This window comes from Podarcis erhardii, assembly GCF_964252035.2.
Source record: "Podarcis erhardii genome assembly, chromosome: 4".
In the NCBI taxonomy this organism is placed as follows: Eukaryota; Metazoa; Chordata; class Lepidosauria; order Squamata; family Lacertidae; genus Podarcis; species Podarcis erhardii.
The window spans coordinates 27,689,052-27,711,734 of record NC_138508.1 but is presented as its reverse complement, the minus strand read 5'-3'; the positions used below and the strand labels follow the sequence as shown (position 1 = coordinate 27,711,734).

Here is a 22,683-nt window from a genome sequence, read left to right as displayed (position 1 = left end):
TAGTTATTAGTACCTCGACAACAGACTGAACAGATACACAGATTACCTTGGCACAGTTTTCCTCACTATGGTGAGATGGGTTGCATTTTTATTTAAATTAGAATAATTACTTCTGTGATTGCAACTGTACATACAACCTTGTATGCAAATTGGTGTCCTCTTTTGACCATTTTGGGTGTGATGCATTTCCACATTCTTTGTAATTTATAAATGGCCACCCTAGATCACATCTCCTACACACTTGAGCTCCCTTGAAGATGAGGTGTTTCTGTCTCTGCCATGCTCTCCCACTTGGCTATTCTCTCCTCGTTAATCACAACTTCCATCATCTTTCAGTTCCATTTCTAATATATCAAAGACCACAGATTGTCATTAAAGCATTTCTTGACCTTTTTTGAACCCAGCAATGTGATGGGAAAGGAAAACTTGCCCACCTTGCAAAAAAATAAAAATATTTTTAAAAAACAAAATTCCTATTATGTCAAATCTTTATTTTGTTCTTAAGTGTAAGGTATTTTAATATTATTGAGATTTCATTGTCTTCTTATGTTATGCATTACAATAAGCAGCCTCCTTGTTGTCGTTGTCACCTATTTTTGTTACCATTCATTGTATGTTATCCAGTTCTACTCCCTGCAACCAGAATTTTAAAAGGGGTGGAAAGGTCAGCCTTGGGCAGATCAAAACCTCTGGGTAACTGAAAGTAGCTGTTTGGATCCAGCTTCTATTTTTAGTATTTTTAATTAGTATTTTGTATTTTGATATAGATGATTAGATTTGTTTTATGGGATTTTATGGGATTTCTTGTGGAGAAGGAATAATTGGGCAATTTTTTAAAAAACAACCCATAATTTGTAAACTATGCACTCAGTGTGTAGAATTATTATAGATTTGTACAGTGATAGTAACGTGTTCAACTCTCTCCTGATGAAATTAAAGGTGCTTAAAGCAGCTTAATTTTGGTCCTACATTATCTGTTTGCCTTCTACTTGGTTCAAACCATTGCACTTAAGCTTTTCACTGTTTGTTTTTAATTGATTGATGTGTTTTTATCAGAAGTGTAGTGTAATCAATGGTGAAGTTCTGCATTGAGTGGATTTAGAAAGTACATGCATTCATGCGCAACTGTTCTGGGAGCTTTCCCCAGTTACATCAGCACCTCTTCTTTGATAGCAACATACTCTGAATTTTCTAATGCATTAAAGATGTTTTTTGAGGCATTTTAGCTAATTTGAACATATGAAGGTGTCTTATATCTGAGTCAGACCTTTGGTCCATTTAAGTTAGTATAGTGTCCCGGGTATACTTTCCTCAGATAATTACTGCAATTGACATGGAGATCTAATGTTTGCAAAGTGTGTGCTCTTCCTCTGTTTAGTGATCATTGTGAATTAATTAGTTCAAGCCACAGTTTTCAGTAACTGAACTGATGTAATTCTTTGTGAAACAAGCTTTTAAAAACAATTTGTGCTCTTTTATGTATCACAAACTGACCCTGGATTAGTCTAACACAGGGAAATCTGTAGATTATCTTGTGGCTTATAAATGCAATGAATGACTGTAATAATGAGATAGTTACCAGATGCGGGTGGACATTATTTCAAACTGCTCATGCTTTCGGTAGTTTTAGTGCAGTGATGGGGAACCTGTGGCCCCCCCAACTGTTGTTGAACTCCAAGTTTCATTAGTTCCAGTCAAGATGCCGGGAATCATGGAAGTTGTTGGTTAGCAACATCTGGAGAGCCACAAGTTCCTCATCTTTGTTTTAGTGGAAAACACTGAAATAAAGAAATAAGGGAAATTGTACCATTTTCATAGAATCTTGGAGAAGTGGGAAAAGAAATGCCCTTAAAAAAATTAAAATACAGGCAACGATTGATTTGCTTGCACCCAATTGATGTGCAGTCGTGCATGTGCACAAAGCGCCAAACCCAGAAGTTACCCTAAAACATCACTAAAACATCAGGATGGAATGGGGGCGGGCAAAACGGGGGTGGGGCAAGGTGGAATACTTTATGTGGGCCACGCCAACATGCACAGGGAAATGGAATGTAACCCCTGCGCAAAACAAAGGATTGCCTGTACTTTTATATTCCCTTTAGAGGTAACAACCTTCTCAAGATGATTTACAAAATAAAAGCATGAAACTGTAATATACAGTGAACTAAAACAGCATTAAAATAACAGCAGCAAAAAAAAGCATCAAAATGACTATTTTATATAATAGTAACTGAAATTAGGGCTGTGCACTGGATCTGGCCAAATTCCAGATCCTGAACCAAATCAGGCCTATTTGGGTTGACTTGAGATTTAAACTGAGTTGAAGCAGCCTCAGTTCACCCTGGTTAGATCAAGTCCACCTGGAGCTATCTGGCCTGCCGAAATTGGATGGTCTGGCAGTGAGGAGAGAGAAGCAGAAGGCATTTTTTCCCCCTCACCCGACCCCCCAAACAGATGTTTAATCAGGGTTTTAAACCCTGATTAAACATGGGGGCAGTTGAAGAATTAGGGTTTTAAAATAATTAAACAAATTTCTTTAGGGGGGAAAGGTAGAATGTCATTTTTAAAAGTTATTTGGGAGGTTTTGCTAAGAGTTCAGCAGTTCAAGAGCACATTCGGTCAAGCAGTGCTACTGTAGTAACCTTGTTCACTTGTTTTGCTGGGTTCTATGTCAAGTTCCCTTCTATCCAAATGGATGTTGCATATAATGGTTATGATACATCTTACATGAAACGATCAGGTGCTGTTTTCATTCAGTGACATAAAGGACTGAGGAAGTTAATGCCTTAGGAAAGGATTGGTACTTCTTTGATCAATGCTAGCTATTTGATCACAAACTTGTGATTTTAAATCCTACTTTTCTGAAGGCAATGATTTACATATGAAAGTAACTTACTAATGCAGGAATTTGATTTATTTCTTTTGAAGAAGCTTGCACTCAGGTCTTGAGAAGTAAAACATCTGATCCAAAGTCAAAGCTGTTCCATTCAAAGCAGAACTGTGAACACCTAGCTTTAAACAAAACAAGAATCTCTCTCCAAAAGAATGTAAAGAGATGAACGCAATGTAATAAGCATTCCAATAGACTTTTTACCATATGCATCAAATTAGGTTTAAGACAATAAATTAGTTCCATAAAGGGTGATTAAGAGCCAGGACATTATGTAACATAACCAGCATTCCCGCCCACTCTTGAAATTTCATAATCAACAATACTTTGTGGCATTCTCCTTCCGCTCTACAAGATTGAAGACATTTTAAATGTTTTGACATAAATTTCCATATTTTCACAATTTGTGAGGCTTTATTCCAAACTTAGTATGTATAAAAAATAGAAGACTCTGGCCATCTTCAGATGCTTGCATCCAGTGTTTAGCAGACAAGAATGATGACAGGCATAGCTCATGTGCTTATTCCCACAGGCCCCCTCATATGTTTACTTAAGACTGGGGATGCAGGTGGTGCTGTGATCTAAACCACTGAGCCTCTTGGGCTCGCCGATCAGAAGATTTGCGGCTCAAATCCACTCGATGGGGTGAGCTCCTGTTACTCTGTCCCAGCTTCTGCCAACCTAGCAGTTTGAAAGCATGCCAGTGTGAGTAGATAAATAGGTACCACTGTGGAGGGAAGGTAAACGACATTTCCATGTAATCTGGTTTCTGTCATGGTGTTCCATTGTGCCAGAAGCAGTTTAGTCATGCTGGCCACATGACCCAGAAAGCTGTCTGTGGACAAATGCTGGCTCCCTCGGCCTGAAAGCGAGATGAGCACCGCGCCCTATACAGTGGTACCTTGGGTTACATACGCTTCAGGTTACATACGCTTCAGGTTACAGACTCCACTAATCCAGAAATAGTACCTCGGGTTAAGAACTTTGCTTCAGGATGAGAACAGAAATCGTGTGACGGTGGTGCGGCAGCAGCGGGAGGCCCCATTAGCTAAATTGGTGCTTCAGGTTAAGAACAGTTTCAGGTTAAGAACGGACCTCTGGAACAAATTAAGTACTTAACCCGAGGTACCACTGTAGTCGCCTTTGACTGGACTTAACCGTCCAGGGGTCCTTTACCTTTTTGTTGTTATTGTTGTTGTTGTTGTTTAGTCGTGTCCGGCTCTTCGTGACCCCCTGGACCAGAGCATGCCAGGCCCTCCTGTCTTCCCCTGCCTCCCGCAGCTTGGTCAGACTCATGCTGGGAGCTTGGAGAACACTGTCCAGCCATCTGCTTTATGTTTGCAGCTTCAAGAACACTGTCTAACCATCTCTTTTACTTAAAACTGACTATGATGAATGCCTGAACAGGGCTATTCTCATGTTGTTCTTTAGTTTTTGAAACCAGGAAACAAAAGAAATAGTAATGTAAGCAAGTTTTTCATGTTAAGGAAAGAGCCTGCATTGGAAGGGAGAATCTGTCTTAATACTAACAGATGTTTTTATGAGACATAGACAGTTATACTGAAAGATCTGGTTGTTAACTCTACACATTTGTCCAGGTCCCAATGCAGTCCTGCCAATTTGGATTCTACTCTCACACTTGACCAGAAATCAAACAGGCCATCTGTAACATGACAGAGTTTAAATAAGGTTTGGGATAGATCCTTAGATTGCAAGCCCCCTTGGAGACAAACTATTAACATTTAGAAAAGCTGCTGTATGCCACCCTGAGCCTATGCAATAGATTACAGTGTTTCTCAACCTTGGGCCTCCAGCTGTTTTTGAACTACAATTCCCATCATCCCTGACCACTGGGTCTTGCTAGCTAGGGATGATGGGACTTGTAGTCCAAAAACAGCTGGAGGCCCAAGGTTGGGAAACACTGCAATAGAATGGGATATACAGTTGCAATCAAAATTATTCAACCCCTCACAACTGCACAAATACAACAGGTGTTGTCTCAAGCACACCTGATGCAACTAATCAAGGGCTTCCTTAGTTGCACCAGGTGTGCTTGAGCTGGAACACATGAAATTTCCTGCTTGGCCGGGGGTTGGACTCGATGGCCCTTGTGGTCTCTTCCAACTCTATGATTCTATGGTTCTATGAAATACCTGAGCTGGGTTTGCTGAGTGTTAAATTTGGCTGCATGTTAGAAAGATGGCTAAGTCAAGAGAATGGTTCCAAAAGGTAAGAGAAGATATCATCACCCTTCACAAACAAGGAGCAGGATACAAAAAGATAGGGAAGGCACTATCTTTGTTCCTAGAGACACCATTGGAAGCATAGTTCGCAAGTTCAAAGTTAAAGTAACACTGGTTACACTACCTGGACTGGGCAAAAAAAAGAAGTTATCTGTGGCAGCAACCAGATTTCTGAGAAGGTAGGCTGGGGAAAATCCTCAAATGACTGCAAAAAAGCTGCAGCAAGACTTGGGGGTAGCAGGCACTGAGGTTTCAGTGAGCATATTAAGGCCGTACTAAACACAGATTTTCATGCCAGAACTCTACACCACTTACCCAAAAGCACAAGAAAAGTTGGCTCCAATATGCTCAAAATCATATAAATAAGCCACAGAAGTTTTGGGGTTCTGTTCTGTGGAGCGATGAAACAAAATTGGAACTTTTCAGCTCCATGGATCAGCATTACATCTGGAGGAGGAAGAATGAAGCATATGCTGAAAAGAACACTCTGCCTACAGTGAAGCATGGTGGTGGTTTGGTGATGCTGTGGGGCTGCTATGCATCCTCTGGCACTGGAAACTTGGAGTGTATGAAAGGCAGAATGGTTTCATTGAAGTATCAGGAAATCCTAGGAGGAAACATCATGTTGTCTGTGAGGAAGCTGACGCTTGGGCTTCATTGGACCTTCCAACATGACAATGATCCCAAGCATACCTTAAATTCCCCTAAGGCTTTGTTGCAGAAGAAGTCCTGGAAGGTTCTACAGTGGCCATCAGTCACCTGACTTGAACCCCCTAGGAAATCTCTGGTGGGATTTGAAGAAGGCGGTAGCAGCACGCAGACCCAATATTCTTGAACTGGAGACGTTGCTCATGAGGAATGGGCTAAGATTCCTTAGGAAATGCTGCCAGAAGCTGCTGTCTGGCTATGCATCTTGTTTGCAGCAGGTCATAGCAGCAAAAGGCTTCTCTACTAAGTAATAAAGATGCTTGCAATGAAGGGGTTGAAAAATAGTGAAACTGGAGAATCCAGTATAAGTTGCAATTTCAGCTGAATTTTTAAGCATCCATTGTAGTCGGTAAATTTTGATAATAAACCTGATGGGAGTTGAATAATTTTGATTGCAACTGTAAATCAGGTAAAGAAACTAGAGACTTCATATTTTAAACATTTCTTACTTGAGCTTCAAAACCCTTCTTTGGTAAATGAAACCCAACTCTTGTCCATATGTTTCACATGTTAATGACTTGTACCTGGAAAACTTAATGAGTGGTCAGAGGGAGAAGACTAGGAGGAGGAGGAGGAGGAGGTGTCAGAAGCTGAAGAGGTAACAGGGTTTAGTGAGTAGGAAGAGTCTGTGGCAGAGAGCAGCCCAGAGTTATGCAAAGTTATACAATGTATAGTTATACTAATCAAGTAAAAATCATTCAAATACCATACATTAAGTCCGCAACTTACTTACACTATCACAACCTTATGCGTGGGGTGGGGGTTTATTCATTTTTTCCCCACCCGCAACCCCAGTGGGGTTTTTTTGCTTACTGGGCTTTGGGAAATGAGTGAGAGGCCTCTGATAGCATCCCCAAGCCCTTGTGCCACCTTTGCAAATCCCAGTAATCATGGTGGTGCCTTCCTTACCAGCCTTTGGGAAGGAGATGTGAATGCTCTGGGAAGGTCACAAGAGGGGCCTGCAAAGCTCTCAGGGCTCTCCTGCAACCTTCCCAGATCCCGTTAAGCAGCCCTCCACATCAAGGGGAATTGGTTCTGGGGTTCCTGATTTTGTACAATTTTGCCTTGACGCACAGACCCTCGGAACTGAACCCTTGTGTAAGTGGCATGCTCACTGTGTAATGTGTGTGTGTGTGTGCATACTGCACATGTCTTTAGGCTACATAAGGCACATAATGCACATATTACACTCTACCTCAAACATGCTCAGATTTGTGTGAGGGATAAAATTCAGATTCTAGCATAAACCATAAAATTCAAATCTTGAACTTAAATCTATACTACAGTGTATAACTAACCAATGTTTTAAGAAGTTTAGCTGTGGGTGTCTCATAATTAAGCCTGTGCAATGGGCCCCAACTGCAACCCATTGTCTGTAATGACTTACCAATTTGATGTCCTACTTCACTCTTACTAAACTCTCATTGCTCTCATCATAGGTATGAATTTTGCTCCAATCCAGAGAGACCTTTCATCTTGAAACCTGGGAGCACTATAGGAAACAGAATCGAAACCATCACACAGAAAACAGCAATAATAGAGGGAAAGAATAAGGTATGGTAATTTTAAAGATAAAGTACTTCAACCTTGGGTATTCGTACTATGAACTGTTTTTAAATGCTGGGTGATTAGTTGCTGGAAGTCTCTTCACAGCTGAGAAGAGGTTTCAGAAATCAAATCCCAGCTTATTTCTGTTGCAGTGTCGTAGTCACATTACCGAAGTACATATTCTGTTCACAGTTCTTGTGGATATTGGCCATGCTATCCGTGCAAATAGCAGATTGGTCCCATAAGGTAGTGTGCCTTTGGTGACTCAGTAAGGGGCTGTTAATAATTAGCAGCAGAAGCCTCTTTTGATGCTTAAATTCTCATTTTGATGCTGTCTGGGACTGGATAGGACAAACATTATGTCTCAAATTGAACAAACTATTACATGATATCAAATCCCACCAGTACTGCAAACCTTACTAAACAACTTTGAATTCCAAGGCACACCATTCTGCACCACTTCCCACGTATCTGGTTTTTAAGTTAATTTGCTAATAGTTGCGATGCTACTTTGGTAGTCACAAAAACTTGGAAAGGGTTCAGATAAGAGTCATGAGGATATCTGAAGATTTGAGAATATTATTTTACAAAAGAGACAGTTGGGGATGGTTTCAACACAATCTGAAATTTTATCCAGGGTGAGGCAATTCTGGAAAATACTACAGAGTATTTTCACACAGAAGCACAGTGACAGCCAGCAGAAGACACATGCTCCAGAAATATCCATGGCAGTGATTTGCATATGGTCCATTTTGTATTCACTTGTGCTTCCTCTTTTGGTGCTTCCTGGTAGTGTATTATATTGTTCTATGTGTCTAGAGGACAATTAAAAAGAGGAGAAGCATGTTCAAACTTATCTTGACTTAGCTGACTCAAGTGCTTTTTTGAGCAAATGATAGTGTTTTGGGGAAGAATAGTTACACATCAGGTGAAACAATAAATCAATAGTCTAAAGCAGGACCAGGGATCTATTGCCAAAGATCTGCATGTGGACTTCTGCTTTTCTTCATGTGGCCTAATTCCATGTTGGTAGAGAAGCCTAGAGCAGAAGAAAGAGTGTAGAAAGTGGAGAGTGGAAGAGAGAGCTGAAACAGATGGATTCATGGAAGGAAAAGGGGAGGCAGAAGTCCTCTCCCAAGTCATCCACCCCTGAGAAGAAACTACAGATATCAGGGAACCTAATTCTACATTAAGCAGAAATGACAGAACAGACTTCCCCCAAATCGGGTGCCAAATCATACATTTGTTGCCAACCCTAGTGGGATTTTCTACTTTTGTTTCAGGTTCATTAGTTCTTAAAACTATATTTGAACATATTTCTGATAAACATACTTTTATGTAGAGCAGTAGAGATTCATTCAACTGGCACATCTGAACATTGGAGGAGGGATGATACAAAGATGGCAGTGACTAACCACTTTTTTCTGACATGAGTGATTCTATTGAAACAAAAGAAAAAGCTTTCATAGTTTTGAACTCGCTCTGACATTTAAAATGTTTTGGCAAGGGTAATGGTGGGTGGCTTACCAGCCTGAATGTTACTATGGAAATTTCTCTTTGAACAGAAGTGATTTAGCAAGTTTGGTTCACCTTTGAGACTATTTGTGTCAAGTTTGACTATTGTTAATGTGGGATAGAAGAGATATCAAATTCACCTTCTAACCAAAGTTTGTTAGACTTTAGTGTTGCAGACGGAGTTAAGCAAAATCCAATTTAATCCTAACATGTAAAAACACGGGTCAAATTTCTCTGTGAGTCTATGCAAGAAACAAGTCAGAAGGTGACAATAAAACCTGAATAAATGTCTATGACTGCTCAGGTGTTTGGCTTTTCAGTATGTGTCTTACCATATTGGAATGAGACTTGTGTAGGCAAGAGTCTTCTTTGTTTATATCGCAGCAGTGCAGAATGATTCCAGCATGCTAGGGTATGTTTTGTCTTTTTGTGCTATAAATTAACATGGCTTCTCCTTTATGGCTGTGTGCACACACCATACATTGAAAGCACATTATTTCCCCCAAATAATCTGTAATTTCTCATCACAGAGCCATAATGCTCAGCACACTTAACAAACTATAGTTCCTAGAATTCTTGTGGGGAAAATAATGTGCTTTCAGTGTTGTGTGTATGCAGCCTAAATGCTGGAAGTGAAATCCCATTGGGATGGGATATACTGAACTATCAGGCTTATAGCCAGTGGTGTAATTGTAAATTTTGACATGCAGGAGATCATTTCGACAGTCTCCAAAGCCATGCCCAAAGGAGAATCCAAAAATACAGGCACCTGTGCTGATCCATTTTATGGAAATAATACTCAGTTTATCAGGGTCACCATGACTGCAGTCCTCAGTGGTGCTTACTTCTGATTGTGTAGGTTCAATGGGAAAAACATGATGACCTTTAACAGAAATTCTTCAGCCAGCTGAAATGTATTTATTATTCATTTATTTTATCAATTTTTTGAAACAACTTCTAAATGAGTCTCAGCGCAAAAAAGACACTTGATTTAAAACAATGCAGTATGAACTCATAATGTGTAGATCATTTCACCCAGCTGGAAAACCTATTGAAAGAAAAATGTATATTGTTTCCAGAATGGTGAAAACCTGTTGTGCCTTAAGAGGGATGCTGTTCCACAAAATGGGTATAGCCACACTGGAAACCCTTCTCCAAGTTACTGTGGATCAGGGTTCTGATATTTTAGGGACTTAGGTGGGTAACCTTCCTACAAACACAGTGACTAACTGGTAAGGGGTAAGGCAGTCTCTCAAGTAACCTGGCCCTGAGCTGCATCAAGTCTTATATGGACTAGTAGCAGATCAGCCAGTGTAGATCCCCCAGATAAGGTGTTATATGCTGGTAATAGTTTATTCTTACAACCATCCTTATTGCCATGTTCTGTATTAGCTGCAGCCTCTGTAGCAACCTCCAGGGTAGCCCCACATAAAGAGCATTACAGTAATCCAGCCTTGAGGCTGCTAATGCATGGGCAACTGTAGTCAAATTATTCATTTAGCTTCAATTAGAAATGCTAACAATCTTGCAAATAAGTGTTGCCATTTGAACTTCTAGTGTAAAGTAGCTCAATTATTTTCCTCATTCTCTGACTTCCTACATGCTAATCTTTAACAAATAACATCAAAAGTCTCATTGTCACCTCATTCATTTTGCCAAAACATGGAGCTTCTTCCAATTATCTTGGCACCCCAGGACATGCCTTCATTGCTACCTCTCTGAAAAAAAAACCCTGGAGCTGTCCTCTCCCATGTGTATGCCCTCCACTGTTCTACTGCTTATAGCCACAACTGTTTCTTTTTACACAAAAAGTACTGCTGTTTTCTGAGATGGCAAGAGGGGAATGGCTGAATTCCCAGACCAGTGGAAATATCAGCACGGCTAATAATGAAATCTGCATTTAGAATTCTAGAATGTATTTTAAAATGTCAACCAACTGTCATTTTAAAAACTTGCCCAGATACATGTACATGAAAGATTGATTCTCTTAGGTGTGATGTTGAGAGTTTTATGTTACAAAATAATTGCTCCCATTGTTAGCTACTTGCTCTTCTTATCTGTGGCTAATCACAAACAAGGGAAACATTTGCTTTGTAAGCAAACCTTCAGAGCAAGAATGAGATCTATCCTTGAGGAAATAGCCAGAATACCATTTTGAAGTATGCCACATCTTAGTATTTGAGTGTTAGCAAGATTATACAAGAGCTTCATTTAAGAATGGGTGTCTGTTCTCATTCCCATGCCCTTCCTGTTTTCAGACAAAATGAGATTTGTCCTCAGAATCTCCTTCTTACACTACCCTCTAAGTAGTGTTATAGAACAGTGGTGGCTAATCTGTAATGTTGTTGGACTCTGATTCCTATCAGCCTCAGCCAGCATGGCCATGTCTGACATGATAGAAGTTGCAAGCCAGCACCATCAGGAGGGTCACAGGTTCCCCATCCCTGTTATAGAAAATTTGATATATACTTGGCATGTCATTTTGTTTTTTTAAAAAACACAAAGCAAAACGCCACCTGAATTACCTATATAACTGTGTAGCGTGGGGGTGTGATTCTTAATACCCACTGCAGTGAGACAAGATAAAGTGTGAATAAACCCTCACAGCCTCAGGTGCAATAAGCTGCTTCCAAACTCTGCTGTTGTAGGAAACAGAGAGGTGGGGGCAACAGCATCTTAGGGCTCCACACAAATGATTATAGTCTGCATGAGTGATGCCTTCGTGTCCAACATGTTGGTCCCAGGCTACCAGTGGGGAGGAGGGTGGCTGGTGAATGGAACCAAATGTACACTTCATTAGGATCAGACCTATGTCCGTGAGTCTTCTGAGCTCCTTGGCCCTTGGCCAGTGCCTGACTTGGCTGATTTTTGCTGCTGACCATGATTGCATCTAACATGTTAAAGCCAGGATACAAAATAGTAATATTTTTTTAAAAAGTTAAGAATTAACTTCTAGTCTGTTGCACACATGTATCTACATTTTCCAGTATTTTTCTTGCCAACTCCCTTGGCTGGCTGAGTGACCTCTGGGCATCCTGTGGGGTACAGCTCACAGTGTCACACCTAATTTATTGTAACCTGTCATCAGTACATCATGAGAATGAGATAAATCCATGTTAAATCCTAAATGTTCAGAATATAATGATTCTGGAAATATAAAGGTCTCCTGGGTAAGCTGCCTTCCTGTTATGATTCCATTATTTCCTTGGCTTTATATGATGGTGGCACCTCCTAGTTGCTGCACTGCTTTTCACTGAATTAATGGAACAACTGAATTGTGTCAGTGTCAGTAGTCAGGAAGATCACTGAAAAATAATTATTAAAAACGGATAAGAACTAAAACTATTCTTTCCCCCAACAGACTGCTAGCATGTTGATTGTGGCTGAATCCAGGTCATCCGGAATCTACAGTTGCATAGCTTCCAATAAAGTGGGAAGTGACGAAAGAAATATTAGTTATTTTGTAACAGGTGAGATACAATTAATGTGATATTAAATCATACAGCTATTGATCGACTACATTTTGACCCATTTCTGTTTGGAGGGGATAACTATAGTGAATGAAAATAACAAAAATTATAGGGTGCTAATAGATTAATCCTTATTCTGAAATTATTACTGGCTGGGAATTTTCTGTTCGTTACCAGCCGCCACCTGTGACTTGTGAGCTATTTTCTTCTTCCCCCTAAGGTATTATTACAAAATACCTTAAACATGGCTGGTTCACTTGTAGCTCCATCATGTATGTTCACAGCAACGTGTGGGTCTCCGAAGTGAGCCTTGGTCTCACATGCCCTGCAAGAAACCAAATGCATGCTGGACTCGTATCCATGAACATACTGATGTGGATCTATTATGGGCTGAACTAAGAAATTACTTTGTAGCATGAGAAAAGCACTTGGGTGAATCCGTTCTAACAAGTTGTTATAACAAGCTTACCCTTTTCTCCTTGCGGTCAACTGCTCTTGCTGAGGGAGAAAAAACCCCACAAAAAACCCACCTTTAAACTAATGCCAGTACAAAATGCTGATGGCTGTGAACAGAAGGCCAGGATGCTAAAAAGGATTTCCTTTCAGTATATTCAAAATAGATACTTCAGGGCTAGACTGATTGCTAGAAGCTGTTAGCTTTTCAACAGCTTTCAAGTTTGTTCTCATTTGAAGACTGGCCTCATCAGAGAATGGCAGGAAGGAGACAGGAACATATCTGGGGCAAAAAAAAAAAAAAAGCCTTCTAGGGCCTATAAAATGGATTAGATGAATATGTCCTGGGACATGTGTACATTCTGACCACAGGGTAGAAGCACTAGATTCAATATAAGCCTGATCCTTCCCCTATTTTTTGTGGTTGTTTTGCTGGCACACAGCAGGGCCATGGGTGTGTTTGCAATTACTGAGGGTGAGACAGGAACAGCAAAGCCTTATCTCCTGGCTGACCAGTGTCACTAAAGGCATTTTATTTTGAGATTCCTGATGGTGCTTGGCAAAGATAAACAAAATCTTCCATCAGGAAACCTGGGAGCTATTTCCACAGGAAGTTTCAAATCACTACAGTAAATAAAACTCTTTTACATCATTCCAGCCACTCGCTATCCCGCTTTTCTCAGGCTTTAACAAATTCTATGAGGTGGTTATAAATCAGGAGTCTTTTAAAGAAGAAACTTAGTGTAATGTCTTCTTCCAAAATCAGTTTGTTTCTTTTCTCTCAAAATAGCCTGTATACAAAATTATCTCTTTAAACTGGACAGTATTTTTAACATTATGATAGTTACTTTATCAACTGCCCTGTGATCTCTGGATGAAGGGTGATACAAATATAATAAATAATTATAATAAATAAAGTGCACATTATGTCAGGATTAGACATAGATATGTCACTTAGCTTTTGCTTGATCTTTGTGTGCAATAACTTGGTTTGTTCATTAGCTAAGTAACATTATATATATGGGAAAGGAACCTGTAACCCAGCAAATGGTGTTGGACTCCAGTTCCCATCAGCCCCAACCAGCATGGCTAATGACCAGGGATGATGGGAGTTGTAGTCCAGCATATCTGGAGGCCCAGAGGTTCCCCATCCCTGTGCTGTGCAGGAAGATGTAGCTTTCACATTAGGCTATATATTATGTAGCCCAGAATTTAGCTTAGTGCAATTACTACTTATACTAAGATCATTAAAATAATTTAAACATAGCGAATGTAAACTAGAATCCATTTCAAATACTCACCTAATCAAATGCAGGCATAAATATTGATCAAGCAACTGAAAGGGGTAATCTAAAGTTATACAGAGGCTATAAAGGAAATTTTATGCGTATATGATTAGACGGCAGTTTTTATTATAAAAGAGAAATCTGAAAATGAGTTTGAACTCTATAAATCCTCACAGTCACGAGGCCCTCACTCCTTTGAGAAGCTCAAAAACATGGTCCTCTTTCATTGTTTCCTTGGTAGGAAGAGCAAGAGTTAGCTTCAGATGAGTTTGTGTGGGAGAAGGTGGACTGTGCCCTATGAATAAAAAGTACGTTTTGTTTTTTGACAGATGTGCCAAATGGATTCCATATTAACTTAAAGAAAGCACCAATTGAAGGAGAAACCTTGGTGTTGTCCTGTTTAGCCAACAAATTTCTGTACCAAGACATTGCCTGGTTATTACCAAGGACAGTTAACAACCAAACAAGAATAAAAAAGGCAGCCACTAAGGAGTATTCCATTGGTCTCACTCTCAGCATCAAGAATGTTTCGCTTGAACATTCAGGCACGTACACCTGCCGAGCAAGGAACATATACACTGGAGAAGAAGTGCTTCAAGAGAAAGACGTTACAGTCAGAGGTGAGCACTGTAACAAAAAGGCTGTTTTCTCACGGATCCGCAAATTTAAGAGCGCAAGGAATGATTGTACAACACAACACAACATAAACCATTAAAGGACTCACTAAAAAGTGAAATTTCTCTCATATAATCTCGATTGATTACTGCTGTACACTTCCAAAAAATGGGAGGTTTGGACATAGGAGGAGTAGCCATGCAAAAATGAACCAAAAAGAGAGAGAAAGTAAACAACAAACCCCCAAACCTGGGCTTGCATTTGGCTCAGGAAGATATGTTCTGCTTTGACAAAGATATGGAAGTTGGGATTTGGAAGACTTCCCCATCCCCTGCACTGAATTTTGTGTGTTATGTTGTATTGTTCTTTGCAGTCTCCCACCAAGTGCTAATGAAAAACTTTGGACTACCTTCTCCTCGGCTTTGATATTCGACCTCCTCCTAAGTGTCAAAGCTGCATAAACTGAAAACACTTTTTTTTAAAAAAATAGAAAAACTGCTGGCTTGGGTCAACATTGGACATTTTATAACTTAACTTTAAAGTGCAGAATAAGCACGGCTCAGTTCGAGAGATTGACTGGACTACAGTATTTTTTACTTTAATCTGCTCTTTGTGGATTTATAAATATTGCCTGCTGAGCAAGTTCTTATGCTTATTTATTTGAATTCATTTTTCTACACTAAATATATTAATCTTTTTTTAAAAAGAAAACCAACAATTCTCAGGGAAGGCTCTGAGGATGCAGAATAAGAAATAAAAATGTTGAAATAAGGCACAGCCCTCTTGTATTGTTTGCATGAATTAGAATATTCATGGACCCTCTTTCTTTGAACAAATAAACTGTGATAGCTTTCCCAGTGCCCTCCCTTTGGTTCCCTTTCAAATAAATCACAGTGCTACTGTTAAAGGTGTGTTGACATCAGTGGGAAAACTCTTTCCTGATTCATTATGGTATAGTTGTTGTAGCTATCTTTATAAAGGAGAATCACCACATTTACCCCTATTGATGAGATTCCAGTCATCACAGAAAAATGTTTAATGTATTTGTCCAAATCTAAATTTAAAATTAAGGCTTTTAGGAGATATATATTATTTATACACATGCACACACCATTGCTTTTCATATGCAAATGATAATAGGATTTAACATGGGGATTTAAAAATGACTAAACTACTGATGAAGAATTAAAAGTAATTTTTGTTACTTTTAAGCATTGCTTGTCTTTCTATTTTGTGATTTTATTTCAAGGTGTTTCTGTGTATTATAAAATCTGTATAAGAAAGAAGTTACTATTTTTAATAGATCTGATAATTTTATTTTTTTACAATGCATATCTATTATATTTGGAGGGGCGTTCATTTATGATTAATTATTATATAGAATTCTTTTAGCCAAGCATGTGGGGATCACAATAGCGACAGCAAAAATGGGAACAAAAGTGGCTTTGCTATTAAAACAGAGGGTGACAACATGACAATTTCTGGTGCCTGAGAACTCACCCACCCATTTCCTCCTTCAAGGTAGCAGGACCGTGTCCCCCAGCCAAGCTTGTCGTTCACGTGGGAATTGCTTTTGTCAAGTGTGAACTGGTAAACAATAGCATTTCCCCATCATGCCAGTTATGTGGAGCCTAAAATGATTTGAAAACAATTAGCTACCTGGAAGTTGTCAGGGTAAAGAAAAGAATTATTGTTTCACCTATAGGCTTTTTGTATACAGTAGATCTTTTTTCAATATTACCATGATAGCTTCCAGAAACAATATGCATTCTGGCAAAGCAACTTTCTGCTGCTGTTTTTAATACGGTTACAAAGCCAATCCAATTATTGGTAACTGCATTCCAGTGAAAGCAAGTGTATTTTACTGTGCATTCTTGGAGGAAAACAGGAAGAGAGAGCCTCATCTCTATAGAAGTTATATGTCAGAAAATATTTTATGGCAAGAAGTAGGCTGCAATGACAGGACTTTATGAATTTGCAGTAGCCTGAAAACTATAGTTGAGGAGTTTGAAGAAGCGAAAGAAGCTGCTGACCGTTGGATTCAATCCACCAAGCACTGATTGTGGGCCAGCTCCACAGGATGAATTGGAATAGCAAGCATATAAGCCTGATTTACAGTCTAATGGAAAGGTTAGAGCACAATACTCACCTGTGGAAACAAATAAAGGTTTATAGCAAATCCTAAGGAAAGGAAGGTATCCTGGCAATTCCATAACTTGGAGTTGGCCAAAGCTTCAACAACCATGTGCTGCAATAGTTTGAATGATTGTTACTGCATCACCACCCATGTTGGAATGTATGAAAGAACCTCAGTAATAATGTGTAAGAAAAGGGGCTTAGAGGAGTCCCTTTTTGCATTGTAACTGATGCATAGATACCACTGCTAATACTGATTACTGCAGTTGCACTGGAAAGGGATGGATTTTGTTCTTTGTTGGATGATTTATAATTCCCATATATGATGTGGAGAATAATTTAAAATTACATTTGTATTTCTTTAAGTGCATATTAAAAGTTCTGATGTGTATTTGCTGACTTATCGGTCATTCAACTGATAATATAAGTTGCCTCATAAAGAGATTCAATTGTTAAATGAAATGAGCTGTGCAAAAAGGAGCCAAGATATGTTTAATGTTTTCTTTGTTGGTCATATTTATGTGAGGGTTTTTTTTTTTCTGTCTCAGGGTTAATTTTCTTCTTGCTACTGAAGGCCTAGGTCCACTAATTTGACGGTAGCAGAGGAATTTCTACTCCCTCTGCAATTCCATTCATGTTTCTGTAGTTACAGTCCACCATGAACTTCTCCTGTACTGAAATTTATACAGAAGTTCCCTGTCAATTGTATGCAAAATTGGCTAAATGGTTGCAAGTGAAATCGAAAAGAGGTTTCTACCCTAAGGTCAAATGAAAAGAAGCTAAGCTAGTTAGAAGTGCTTGTGAAAATCCCAGTCTGTTACATTCATAAAACACAGAAGTAGGAGTAAGGGAAAGAATGATTTCTTACCTTAATCAAGCCTTTCCAAATCAGCTAATTATGGCAATAGCCTAATAGAAAGTATGTGAAAAGTGATGCAACCTTATCTTTAAGCAAGAAAGCATTTTTCAATATTGAAAACATGTGTATGGCTATAAACAAATTAAAATTAATCAGAAATAACATACAGACTTTGTGACATCTGTTTTTTATGGTTTCACTGTCTCAAGTGTCTTGGTTCTGCTGTTTTCTGTAGAAACCCATGGAAAAGAAAACTTACCGTATGTGGTTAGATTCATTCATCTTTTTCTCTTGTCAAACACATTTTCAACTATCATGCCTTTATAGATAGTACTTTGGCAGAAACAGAAATTAAATAAATGGGCAACAGAATATAAACTTCCACAATCCATTGCAAAAAAAGAAAATGATGAGAAAACGTGGGAGGGTGTCTTGATCATTTGTGAAGAAGTGCTCTGTAACTACACTTCATACTAGTTTCCTGGTTATGCTGCACCAAGCAGTTTATAATCTAGCTGGACACAGGATCAGTACTACAATATTTGGCAGAAATTATGTTCAGTTACTGGGATTATTTTTAGAAACAATTTTTATGTTATGTTTTTAACAGGCTGTATATAAAAGGACAGAAGGAAGCTTACAAAAATGGTTATTCTTTCAAATAATTGGTCTGTCATAATTAATGATAGAAAGCCTCATCAGATATTTGTAGGAGTCCAGCTTTCCTACAAAGAGAGGAAAAGCCATTGTGTAGCCAAGTGAGCGCAGTTCTGACCTTGATCACATCACGCAGGAGCATATTATTGCCAAAATGAAAAGAATCTTACCAACATCTTATTCTACCAATAAGCATTCTTTATTATCACAGTGAACATTGTCTAAAAGATTTCTGGTAGGGGCACCTGAAAAATGAACTAAAGGAACTTAGAGGAGAGAGAACTCCAGGATCCTATAGGATTTTTCAGGATCACATGTGCAGTGAGTTATCTTCATGATCTGTAGTTAAATCAATTAACAGGAACAGGACATTTGAGTGGAAATGGGTTGTGTCACAATTGGCACAAGAAATATCAATCATAGAGAAATATCTTTGCTAGATGGCTGTTCAAAACTGCTTAGGAAGAAAGAAAACCACAAAGGATGAGAGGAGTGGCTGGAAGATAGAAAGCTAATTAATTAGTTTAGTCTCTTTTTCATATTTATATTTTATGAGGTTGCTGCCTTAAAACATCCCACATGGTGACTGACTGGGTAATCTGCATGTGGAGAACAAAACCATATTATGCTGAGATAACACTGAAAACAATTTGATTCTTGTGTGGTTCATGTGTGGAATTAAGGCACATGAATTATATGCCTAAATGTGCTGGGCAGCCTATTATTAAAACACATTTAGTAACCAGATGTTACTAAAAGCGATGAAAAATGGTAAAGCTACTCTGAGAGGTGCACAAGCTGCAGAATTTACAAAGCTCAATAAACAACCTCTCCAGTCCACCGAAGGCTTCAGATTGACCTGTTGCCATGTTATAATGTTCACTTGTTTTTTGTTGGCTATTTGATGTTGAACTAACCAAAGGCCTCTCATCCCAGGCCTGCTTGTACTGTTTAGTTTTCCAGTGATGGCTGTCATTATTATATATTAATTATATTATATTATATTATATTATATTATATTATATTATATTATATTATATTATATTATATTATATTATATTATATTATATTATATTATATTATATTATATTATTATTATAATATATTATAATATAGCTTATCCAATTTATTTAAATGTTGCCCTCCACAAGACTCCTGGGAACTGTAGTTTTGTTAAGGGAATTATAACTCTGAGAGTGTAAACTACAATTGTCAGGGTTCTATGGAGGAAATAATGTGCTTTAAACATGCTTTGAATGTATGGTGTGTGTGCAGTCTAAATAATAATAATCCAAACCACATTCACAATACAGACAGACAGTACTCTATTGTGCTTCTAGTTGAGCAACCCTTTGGGTTGATGATGCTAGCAAATATTTCCAGAGTTGTAACACATTTCAAGCTGGAAGGAAAAGCCTGCATTCTTCTTTGTAGAGAAGTTGCCTCAAATTTTGAATAAAAGCACCAACCAGCTTGGCTGATTTGTATTGTGCTGCCTCTTGTTAGTAGTGATTGATTATGGAGTGATACGGTCTACAGAACCAAGGTCTATTCCGGATATTATTTTCCATGTACCCAGAGAAACAACATGGACAAATTCAACAGGCACCACTTGATCTATTTTGAAACTCTCATTCTCTTGAGCTACTGCAGCAACTGCTTAGATGTACACTGTGCACGCATATATATATATATATATATCAAACAGAAATAAGTATCAAACAGCTGAAAAAGCTATAGCTTGTATAGGGCAAGCAATTTTTATTTTAGTTTTTTTAAAGGAGGAGGTCACGGCTCTAGAAGCATGCTAACTGATGTGTCAATGTGTTTTGTAGCGCAGGAAGCACCGTACCTGCTGCGGAACCTCACTGATCAGGTTGTCAACAGCAGTCACTCTGTTAGTCTGGAGTGCCTTGTTCATGGTGTGCCAGAACCTCAGATATCCTGGTTCAAAAACAACGCACAGCTACAGCAAGAGCCAGGTGAGTGCAGTACTCGCCATAATTTATTTCTAGATGACACAGTAACATGGAGCCTGCTTTGCAATTCACATCTCTAGGCTTATCCACTATTAGAACTAGATGGCTGTTGCTCCTCACAGCAACCTGAGCGCCTTTGCGAGTGATAACCACTGGTTAGACAGATGCTGCACTTATTCCTGTTTGGACCACTGGTAGTTCATTTCAACAACAGAGTCAGCCAAAATATTTTGTAGAATATGTAGAATATCCAAATTTCACTCTCATACAGGCCCAAGCTAAAAGTACAATAGACTGAGTACAGACCATTTGATGCTCCTTGACTGCATCCAAAATAAGCCATCTGAATCATCTGCTTCCCTCTTCCTCCTGGCAGATCCAGCTTTGATCAGCGCAGTGACAATAGCACCAAGCCAGCCATCGCTGTTCCAAACGCCATGCTATACATCTTGTTTGTTTTTATATGGCAGATTTTTTTTTTAAATCCCACCCTTCAAAGAACATTTTCCAGGGTGGCTTGCAGAGAACAAGTTATGAGCAACTTCCTCATGCACTTCCTCTGTTGGCACCCTGCAATCACTGGAAGACCTGCCATCTGGAAGTGCCTTAAATGTACTTCAAGAATGCTTAGATCTAATGTGTTCTTGGCAGGCAAGTGTCCAAAGACCCTCCCAATAAAAGAAACCTGACCGCCAGCATATAAAAGAAACTTGACTGCCTCTATAAGTCTGACAGTTATCCTCAAGCATACTGCTTGAGGGGCACCACGTTGCCTCCCCCTGCCTATAACACTGTGCCAGAGTTTGGAGACCAATCTATTCACTAGAAAGTATGATTTGACATTGAAAAATGTGGAGTATTGCTAGATTGAAGGCTCACCCTCCCCAGCCAGAAAATCCCTCCTCATGGAGAACTAGTAGCTCAGTGACAAGCATTATAGCCTGTATTTTCCCTCAGATGCAAGTTTTCTATGAGCGGGGGGGTGGGTGGGGTTTTTTTTACTGAGGGGGGGGGGAAATCCCCACTTAACACTGAAATGTACAGTCCAAAGATTTCTGGGCATGACCAAAGACTGCATCCCTGTCATTTATTTTATTTAAAATATTTCTAGACTGCCTGTCATCCAATAAATATAAGAATTATTATTGTTATAGTTCAAATACAATAAGGCAGCAACCATCAAAAAAGGGGGATAGAGGTTTTTAAACAGATGGACAACTACCAGGGACACAGATTTCCTGCATTGGCAGAGGGTTGGATTAGATAACCGTTGAGGTTCCAGCTCTATGATACCATATTCACTTCTCAAGCTTAGAATGCTTTATCAGCAGCATTGCAAACTATTATGTCAACAATATATCATTATTATTTGTAGAATATCAGCAATGTGCATTGGGCTTTATATAGGAGTATTTATGGAAACAAACAGTAAGAGCAACATGTATTATGGGGAGTGTGTTTGCTACTGCATTGTAAAACATCCTCATACAATGGTACCTCGGATTAAGTACTTAATTCGTTCTGGAGGTCCGTACTTAACCTGAAACTGTTCTTAACTTGAAGCACCACTTTAGCTAATGGGGCCTCCCACTGCTGCTGTGCCGCTGGAACACGATTTCTGTTCTCATTCTGAAGCAAAGTTCTTAACTTGAAGCACTATTTCTGGGTTAGTGGAGTCTGTAACCTGAAGCGTATGTAACCTGAAACGTATGTAACCCGAGGTACCACTGTACTATAAATGACAGCTATATTTGTCTTGCAATTGCATTATGATTATGGCCTACGTTGAGGAAAGAGGAGAAGGCAGCAACATCTGGAAGAGTCTTCTCATAGCATATTTCCTCCATGATGACCAGTGCCACACACCCCCACACCTATTTTTAGCTATTTAATAGCGTAAGCAACTCCTTAAGGTCAGTCTCCTCATACAAGAACATTTACAATTGTACCATTCTCCCACCCCATTTTCCCAGGCAGTGAGAAGCTCCGGGGGGAGCCACTACAAGGTCAGTTTCCTGGTGGGGGAAAGAGTTCAGTGTCTTGCACCATGTGTGTAAAATCTATTTATTTACTAAATTCGTTGGGCAGGAAAGGGACAGCCTCAGACGCACCCATACAGAGAGTGTGCTGATCTCAAAGTAGCTGCAGCTTGCTCAAAGGAAACAACGTAGGCTGAGATTCTAGTTGCAAAATCTCAGGGCTCCTCTAGACCAACGTTTCCCAATTGGGGGGCGCGTATGGCCTCCTAGGGGCCCCCATGATATTCAAAGGGGGCCACTGGTGAAAATTGTGTAAATGGGGGGCCACGGCACAAGACTAGGGCA

At 39.3% G+C, this 22,683-nt stretch overlaps 1 protein-coding gene and 1 long non-coding RNA gene across 8 annotated transcripts in view; one reads left to right on the top strand and one right to left on the bottom strand.

The window, feature by feature from the left end:
- The window catches only part of FLT1 (fms related receptor tyrosine kinase 1), a 141,615-nt gene that overhangs the window by 74,582 nt on the left and 44,350 nt on the right, over positions 1–22,683 (top strand). For all 7 annotated transcript variants that reach the window (XM_081860108.1, XM_081860106.1, XM_081860107.1 and 4 more), the window contains 4 exons: positions 7,281–7,395; positions 12,266–12,374; positions 14,443–14,733; positions 20,216–20,362. In XM_081860108.1, the coding sequence (XP_081716234.1) occupies positions 7,281–7,395; positions 12,266–12,374; positions 14,443–14,733; positions 20,216–20,362 (662 nt within the window). The remainder of the gene's footprint in view (positions 1–7,280; positions 7,396–12,265; positions 12,375–14,442; positions 14,734–20,215; positions 20,363–22,683) is intronic.
- Positions 57–7,331, bottom strand: LOC309341363. The gene is made up of 3 exons (XR_014156267.1): positions 7,229–7,331; positions 2,897–3,012; positions 57–1,778 (listed from the first exon to the last, which is right to left on the bottom strand). It is a non-coding gene; the product is annotated as an uncharacterized lncRNA (long non-coding RNA).